The sequence below is a fragment of the Microtus ochrogaster genome, linkage group LG2, assembly GCF_000317375.1.
Source record: "Microtus ochrogaster isolate Prairie Vole_2 linkage group LG2, MicOch1.0, whole genome shotgun sequence".
Lineage (NCBI taxonomy): Eukaryota > Metazoa > Chordata > Mammalia > Rodentia > Cricetidae > Microtus > Microtus ochrogaster.
In genome coordinates this window covers 45,591,505-45,600,141 of record NC_022028.1, presented here as the reverse complement: position 1 = coordinate 45,600,141, position 8,637 = coordinate 45,591,505, and the positions used below count along the sequence as shown (strand labels likewise).

The 8,637-nt window shown below is 50.9% G+C and overlaps 1 protein-coding gene across 1 annotated transcript in view; it reads right to left on the bottom strand.

Moving 5' to 3' along the window:
• Nucleotides 1-4,566: 4,566 nt before the first annotated feature.
• Upb1 (beta-ureidopropionase 1) overlaps nt 4,567-8,637 on the bottom strand; it is a 26,871-nt gene continuing 22,800 nt past the window's right edge. Inside the window, exons 7-10 of the mRNA XM_005360188.2 lie at nt 7,794-7,875; nt 6,903-6,945; nt 6,026-6,180; nt 4,567-4,881 (exon numbers count right to left, since the gene is read on the bottom strand). Of these exons, the coding sequence (XP_005360245.1) occupies nt 4,771-4,881; nt 6,026-6,180; nt 6,903-6,945; nt 7,794-7,875 (391 nt within the window). The 3' untranslated portion in view covers nt 4,567-4,770. The remainder of the gene's footprint in view (nt 4,882-6,025; nt 6,181-6,902; nt 6,946-7,793; nt 7,876-8,637) is intronic.

The following is an 8,637-nucleotide window of genomic DNA, read 5'->3' as shown; positions in this document are numbered from 1 at the left end:
GGAAGGCTACCTAGGAGCGCTGGCATCCATTAAACCTGGGCCTTTTCTAATTTGGTTTGATTTGGTCTGATTTGGATTATTCCATCGGCAGAGAGGTTTATTGGGCTGCAAAAACTTTTCATCTGGAGGTTCCACCAAGGTGGCTGCTTTCCCCACTGGCCCAGGGCTACATGTTGGGAAAACACCCTTCTCCTTCGCATCTGCTCTCCGCTGGGCTAAGATGGGCTTTGTCTGGGTAAATTCTGAGCTCCAAATCATTGCCTTAGAGGCCCAGGGCCTCATGTGATTCAGCTGTCCTGTTGAGGCCACAGCTGTGCCAAGCACCCGACCTAACCGAACAAGGGCCTGCCTCCACTAACCCTCTGCCTCCTGCCGCTCTTCCCCCACCTCTCACAGCAAGCTGCTTCCTGCACCAGCACCCTGTTTTGCTTGTGCTATCTGTGTCTGCTTCTACCAGCTGGCCCCAGCCTGGCAGCCCCCAGCTCAGAGGATCATCCAATTATCCCATTAGCCCAGCATGCCCTTCCTTCCTCTGAGCTGTTGCTCCCCCATCTCCCTCTCCCTTTCCTGGGGCTTCTCATAGCCTCTCTTACTATTTCCTTAGCCATTCCTAAAGCTGAGTCAACCCCCAGTTAGTAAGGGACACACACATCCATCCATCTCTTTCACTGTGCAAGGAAGGACCGTTTCGCTCAAGACCAGAGTCACATGACCAGCTATTGAAAGGAACACGTAGACCTCTTGACATCATGGCTGTGCTTTCTGCTTTCTCACCACAGGCGTGATGTGTCTCAGCAAGTGCTCCTTAGGACGGTGCCTTGGATGGAGGAGATACCAACAGGAAGTAGCCCAGAGCCAGGGAAGAGGAAGCTGCAGAACTGTGGGAGTTGTAGGCAGCCCTGACAATGGCAGAAGTAAAGCCACAGGAAAAGCTCTCGTGGACCTAACAATGGAGGGGGTGGCAGCTTCCATATGAGCAACAACCAGCAATTTTTAAATTAAACCCAAAACCAGAAGGCGGGGAAGAGGCAGACAAAGGATGTGCCCCAGTTAGCTCACTGCCGACTGGCAGCCAGAAAAGGGGGGTGTCCACACCAGCCACAGTAGGCTTTTATGCAAAAAAATGGGGGGCTGTGTGTATGTCCATCACAGTTATTTGTCCCTTTGGCACCAGTCACAACAGTCCAGGGGAAATGAGTGTCTTCTAGTTCAGATGGAAAAGGCTTGGAGGATGTCTCTAGAGTTCGCTGGGACTTGAGATGGCAAAAGGTACCTTACGGATGGCAGCAGTGGAGGGCGGGGCTTTACCTTCAGGGGTAGAGTTGTGCTCTAGCAGTAAGCAGTTGCAACCGCTTCATAGTTTCATCAGATCTTTTGTGTTGGTATACAGGGACAACATCTGGTCGGCTGATTGGACCATTGCACAAAGCAGCCAGGACACCGGGGAAATACAGCTGTCAAATGGGGAATCCAACTGCCCCCCCCCTCAATAACTTTGCTCATTTAAAGGACAAATCAATTCCAGGAGCCACGCTTAAAGGACCCCTCCCTAATTGATTTGAACGGTGCACAGCAGCGCTTTGTAAAAACAGGACTAGCGTCTTTTGGTTTCTTGTGTGTGAGATGCTGCTGTGGGGTAGCTCAGGGCAGGGCCCTTGTCTCTCATCTATGAGGCTGCTTTCACTTTTGCCAGTGGCTTCTTCTGTTTTGTGTCTTACGGTGTGTTTTAGGTGAAGATGTAGCTTACCCGGAATGTAGAAAGCCCCTAGTTCACAAAGACTTCTTGTGGCATACCGTCTACTTTGGGGGATGCTGTTTCGTTGTTTGTACGGTATAATCTGTACAAATAATTTGCCGACCTAACTCCACCACAGATGCCCACAATTAAACGCCGGAGCGTTAGCCTCAGTGGCACAGCATGTTTAACAGAAATGGGACCATGGGTCTGGTTCCCCAGCATTGAAACCAAGGAATCTGTAGTCTGAGAGAAAAGCTGCTTGCCAGACAAAGCCTCAGCACCCGTGATATGAGGTGGGAAACAGGGCCAAAAGGCTTCATCCAAGATGGTGCAGGCACCTGCAGGGCTATAGGTGGCAGACACTGGACCAATGCAGTTCTTGCCCGAGTCTCCGTCTGATGACATTAGCAATGGTGACATAAAATCTCCATCCCTCGGGACTGGAGAGATGGCTCAGAGGTTAAGAGCACTGGCTGCTTTTCCAAGGTTCCGAGTTCAATTCCCAGCAACTACATGGTGGCTCACAACCATCTATAATGAGATCTGATGCCAACACTATATACATAATAAATAAATAAAATTAAAAAAAACTCCATTCCCAGGCTCAGTCAACAAACGTTTACTGAGCATCTCCATGTTTGAAGCATGAACCCAGCCCCGAAGCCCCTACCTCTGCAGGGTCAGCGTCCCTGAAGACAAGGCTGACTGTTCTTTCCCAGACAATGACAGGAGTGGATAATCAATTAGCACTTTGTGTCTCAACTCAGCATTTCTGTATGGGGATGCTAGACACCACTTCCAGAAACCACATGCACGCTGGGTGCTGAAGGGCCATACCAGAACGTTCACCACATCTACAGGGATAACTGAACACACACTGAGGTCCGAGGGCGCCTGTCCTTGCAGCACAGAAGGGTTAAGGACACTGCAAACATGGTCAGGAAGTTCCACTGGACATTGTCATCTTAGGTGCTGCCTAGGGACGCCAATCCCCAGCATGGGGTTGTTCACGCAAGTTAGCTACTGGGCAATGAGACTGCCTTCTCTGATAAGGAACAGGAAGGGTGGAAATACAAAACGCTGCCTCCCACCCCTGACACTCTGGTCAACTACAGACTGAGGTTCGGCCCTCGACCTCTGAGCTGCGCCTTCTGCACCTGAGGTTGGTATAAGGGGCGCAGCCCACACAGGCACTGCCCTGGCGGTGGCCAGGGGCCTTCATGGACCATCTAGTCTCTCTCACCACCATGCTAAGACACAAAGCAGGACGGTCACATGGCTCCGTTGTACATATACCTAGGCAGAGAACTGAGAGACCTAATCGTACGTAAGTCAGGGTCAAAACTGAAGTGGGACCCACGAGAAAATGAACAGAAATAAAAGACAGCAAGAGACTTAGTAGAAGGAATTTTCTGTCGTGATGCTGGGGCTGGTTAGGCAAACTGAGACCCATAGGGAAAGCCATCAGGAAGGGCAAGCTGGGACTCTCGGGCACCGGCTGGTGACCTGCCCCACATATATCTGTTTGTGGTAACTTCCATCATGCTATGGGCAATGTCTTCTGTTTTTGCCATAGGAAAGAGAGTCATTAAATGTCCTTAAACCAAATCAAATGAATAGAATTCCAGAAACCTAAACATAAGACAAAGAAAACCAGCCTACAAATCCCAATCCCAGAGAACCTAGACAACAATGAGGACCCTAAGAGAGACATACATAGATCTAATCTACATGGGAAGTAGAAAAAGACAAGGTCTCCTGAGTAAATTGGGAGCATGGGGACCATGGGAGAGGGTTAAAAGAGAGGGGAGAGGCAGGGAGGGGAGCAGAGAAAAAATGTAGAGCTCCATAAAAATCAATAAAATTTAAAAAAAAAAAAAAGAATTCCAGAAGCCCAGAACCAAAGCTCATCCTTAAGATTTTGTTCTTTGGGATTGCTTTCGGCATCAAAGTCTGTAGCAGTTAGACCCAGCCAGAGGCAGAACTCGTAGGGTAGATATTAGGAGACATTATAAGGACTTGAAGGGAGCGATAGTGGGGCTGGCCAGGTAAGTCTAATAGCTCCACAGAGGGCTGTCAGGGAGGCAGCTTGAACCTCTCTCCGAGGGCTGGAGCTGCTGCCTACAGACAGTTCCTTCCTCCCCACAGAAGGCTCAAGGATGCTCTCTCTTTACCACTGTAAACAGACCGAGTGAGGTCCACCTTGGTTTTATGGCGTGATCTCACTCAGTCAACAAATTATAAACTTTAATCGCATTTGGAAGATACCTTGACACACTGCTGGACATGGTGGCACATCCCCGTAGTCCTAGCTACTCAGAAGGCTAGGACAGGATGACGGTTTGAACCTTAGAGTTCAAGACCAGCCAGGGAAACACAATGGGACCAGCTTCAGGCAGGTTGTGCCTGCCCGAAGAGCTGTCTGTAGCTAGTTAACTCAGCTCTTCCTGAGTGCTGCGCTAGCTGCATGTTCAGTCATGCTGTGCGCTCTCTGGCTCTCACCTGCCTTTACCCTCTTCCCAAACTGACTCTCAGGGAGCTGAGGGAACCTTGAGACTGTACCAGGATGGAGGAGAGGAGAACGCGTAGGAGCAGTGACGCTCGGAATCAGAACTCAACCTGAGGTCTGCCTGGTCCGTGTGGCATCTCATTATAGACACAGATGGAGAGTGAGGTGGGAAGTTGGGGAGACTATCAAAGCCGCTCACTCCCAAGCATACCCCCCTCCCATCCTCCTCTGATCCAGCTCCTTTCAAAGGGCTGGATATGTGCCCCCAGCACCTGAGAATTTCTTAGCTTGAGGTAGAATTCGCACACGCAAAACGAAACTCTTTCCAGTTGCATTTAATAGATGTTCACTGTTGTTGAATCATCTTTTGAATCCCAAAACATTCCCAAGTCCCCAGAAGAAAATCACATGTTCATTATTAGCAGTTGTTCCCCATGTGCTTGCCCATTCTATCCTCCTCCTGCCTGGATATTGAGCCCCACCCCACCCCCCAATTCCCGCACACATTTTAAAATTTAGCCACTTAACCCGAGCTAGGGGGTATAACCAGGTCTTCCTTCACAATGTTGGGTCGGTAGTTGGGTTTAACCGCTTCAGCAAGTTCCCGGGCATACATCTCAAGTCTGCCTGTCATCTGAAAACAAAAGACACAGGCTGGGGAGGATTTAAAAATCTGTTCCTTTTTTGCGACCACTTCTGGCCACTAGGGGGCAGCCACGGGGCAGGAACTATAGCCATCCTGCGGATCGACAAGGTTATTTCAGACAGTAATAAAGACAATAATTGCCTTATGACCTCAGCATGGATGCCAGTGAAATTCAAGGATGCAAGATGACTCACACAGCCCAACCCAGTTGACTGGAGGTGTGGTCAAGCCTGAGGCAGGATGGAGGAGAGGGGCATGAGCTTGCACCGGCACCCCTGGGAAGGCTTGTGTCTCCAGAAAGGGTCTAAAGAGAAACCACTCTGCTTGCTGCTCCCAGAAATACTTGGTAAAAGAACTGGCCACATTCGTGGCTCAAACTTCTGACTGAAATGGAATCCTGCGTTCAGCCCAGCTGCCCAAGAAGAGGACAGGGAAGTCAGAACTTCTCATGGGCAGTACCTTGTCTGTCCAATGAGAATCTGAGTCTCTGGAATACGACCAAGGACTCGCACTCAGGTCAAGTTGGGGAACAGAGTCCAGAGTCCGCATCTGGGCTCCTCCAGTCACACTTGGTAAAGCCATTCAGTCACACAGAGGGGGACATGAATTTTCTCTGTGAACTGCTGGAGGCCAGTGTAACAAACCTTGCAGTCAGGAGCCCTTCCAGGGGTCCTGGCCTTGGCCACCACTGTCTCATCCCAGCGGGGCAGGCACTGCACTCCCAGACTACTGACCATAGGCAGCATTGGAGACTGTCCCTAGGCCAAGGGAACCGAGTAAGGAGGAGTCAGAGCCAGGCAGAGACCCTGTGACCCGGTTCCCACTATTGTCTCAATGCCTAGACTGGAGCCTGGTCGCAGGCAGAACGAGACAGGCGCATTTATCTCGTGACAAGTGCAAATGCCTGGAAAGGAAAAAGGATTACAGAAGCCAACCCACTGTTTTCTCTAGACATGAAATTGAGATTAATCTGTGTGAGGGCGCCTAGAGTCTAAATCAAATGAAAGGGGAATTTATTGATAGCCCCTGCTCGGGCATCATCCCACCCAGGGATCCTGGCCCTCTGCTCGCTGGAGAGCTGGAGCCTCCTTCCAGCTGCCTGCAGAGGGCAGAAGGGGACTTGAGGACCCACCTTGAAAGTCCAGAAGTCATTAATCTGCTGGCAAAGGTTGAGGTTGAGCTCAGTGACCAGCAGCCCATCTTGATTGCGTGAGAGGCCAGGGGTCCGGCTGCCGTCAGGAGCTGCCACATAGCTTGAGCCGTAAAAGTAGCCAAGGTCGTGGTGAGCTTTAGGGGACAAGGGAAGCAGCCACGAGTTTGTACATGGTGTGGGTTAAGAAGGAGGGCAGGCACGGGGCAGGATAGCAGAGAGAAAGCAACCTGGCATACCGCCCCCCGCGTCTGCAGCGTACCAGTCTCCCTCCTCACGCCTTCAGGTCTAAGAGAAGGTAGCATAGCGTCTTCTGTTCACATCACTCTCCCCTGCCCCGAGAACGGTTCAAGGCCACCATAGCGGAGTGAGGTGGCCCCTCTAAGACAGATTCCAGGACATCTCTGCCTGTCAATCATTTGGACGAATCTAGGATCGGAACCTCTATAAGTTTGGAGTGCACCTGGGCCCTCAGATGGAGGGATCGTGAAACAGTTCTGTTCATCCTCTTGTGTCTTTCTGAGAGGGGCCCACCGAGTCTGGCGTGAAACATCCTTTTGGTAAGTGAAGTGGTACTTCTGGCTCACATTCTTGGGCAGAGAGGCCAGACCTCAGGGTGGAGGAATTCTAGCAGTGGTGCATTGGTAGTTGCCTTCAGTTCATAACCACCTGAGGACCCCAGGTCCTATGACAACCTATGCTGACTCAAGGGACAGCATCCGTACAGTTAGGAAGCAGAGGAGAGTCAGTAGCCCCTTCCTAGGCACCCAATGAGCAGGTACAGGCTGTGGAGCAGACCCCGCTCAGAGGAAGTAGGTGGAGCAGGGGAGATGAGGCCCAGCCACTGGAAGGTTCATACCTTTCTTTCCATCTCCAGAAGTGAACTCATTGGGGTAGCGTTCCTGTGAATTAAGTGTAATGCTAAAATAAACCTCTAGGTGGCAGCACCACGACAGTCTTTCCTGATCACCCAGCCAGCCCAAGAGCCGCAAGGAAGCCCAAGCAGGGACCAGCTAAAGGAAGGCATTGGTTCACACTCACTGGGCAATCGGCAAGCTTTGGTAAATGTTCAGCAGGCCAGTGCTGCGCCTTAGGAAGCCAGCAAGGAATGCGACAGGCAAAGCAAGATTTGATTTTGTATTTGGGTTCATCTTTTTTTTCTTTTTTCTTTTTTTTGGATCTATTTATTTAAGTATACAGTGGTCTGTCTGCATGTATGCCTAACAGGCCAGAAGAGGGCACCAGATCTCATTACAGGTGGTTGTGAACCACCATGTGGCTGCTGGGAATTGAACTCAGGACCTTTGGAAGAGCAAGCAGTGCTCTTAACCACTGAGCCATCTCTCCAGCCCTTTATTTGGGTTCATAATCCTGGAGCTGGGAGACGCTAGGTACCCACAAGTCTCAGAGCTGGGCAATGAAATGTGAGGTCAGCCTGCCTGCCGGAGGAGCATTCTACCTTGTATAACAGAGAGAAGAGAGGAGAGGAGAGGAGAAGAGAGGAGAGGAGAGGAGAGGAGAGGAGAGGAGAAGAGGGGAGAGGAGAGGAAGGGAGGGCAGAGGAGAAGAGGGGAGAGGAGAGGCAGGATGAGAAGAGACCAAAACCCAGAAGAAAACTACCAGATGAAGCCATTTTCTCCTGGGACCCTACAGTCTGTGGCATGCGTGCAGAGAGAGCAAGAAGACAGGTGAAGTTCCCCAAGGCGATCAGTCAGTGTCCCCCCTCCTTAGCTGGACCCCAGATGCGTACCTGACCCACACGGTTGATGGCACAAGTGAAGCAGTGATTGGCAATGGCTGCGTTCCTGGCTTCGATTGGCCACAAGGACTCACTGTGAGAGGGGGAGGGAGAGGCAGATTGGAGACTCCTCTGCCACTCCGTGCATGCTCAGCTCTGAGACGCAGCCTGGCTGGGAGCAGAGCTGAGCATGGCACCAAGTCAACACTCAGAAAGCCAAGGAGACACTAGTCCAGGTGACACAGGGAGGACCCCGCCCACCTGAGCTAGCCTGAAGACAACCGATCTGCAAGCTGACCAGCTTGTCAACACCTTGCTTAACCAATACCAGCTTCCTAAGGAAAGCCAGTTAGCTAAAGGCAGAGCCCACACTGCTGTAGTCCCCTGGGGGTCAGACAGCCTTTACCCTAAGTCTCAGTCTCCCCCCAGAACATCTGAGTGAGATGATGTAGCTTGAATGGTCATGAAGATGAAGTTCCACGTCGTGGTTGTTCTGCAACTGTCATGTCCACCCTTGTTATTCTTCCCAGGGAGGCCATCTTCTAAGTTGAACTGAAGGCTGGTAGGTATCAGAGAGGAGCTACATGTTTAGGGAGCTAATGCATGGCCCATAGGGGATGGGCTTGGAAATCATGGAACAACATAGGGGTTTGCCTAACACTGTACTTAGGGGAAAAAAAAAGGAAAAGAAAAGGAAAACTAGCCACTCACACAAATAATCATGTAACTTTAAGAAAATTTCCCAGGGGCTGGAGCATGGCTCAGCGGTTAAGAGCACTGACTGCTCTTCCAAAGGTTCTGAGTTCAATTCCCAGCAACCACATGGTGGCTCACAACCATCTGTAATGAGGTCTGG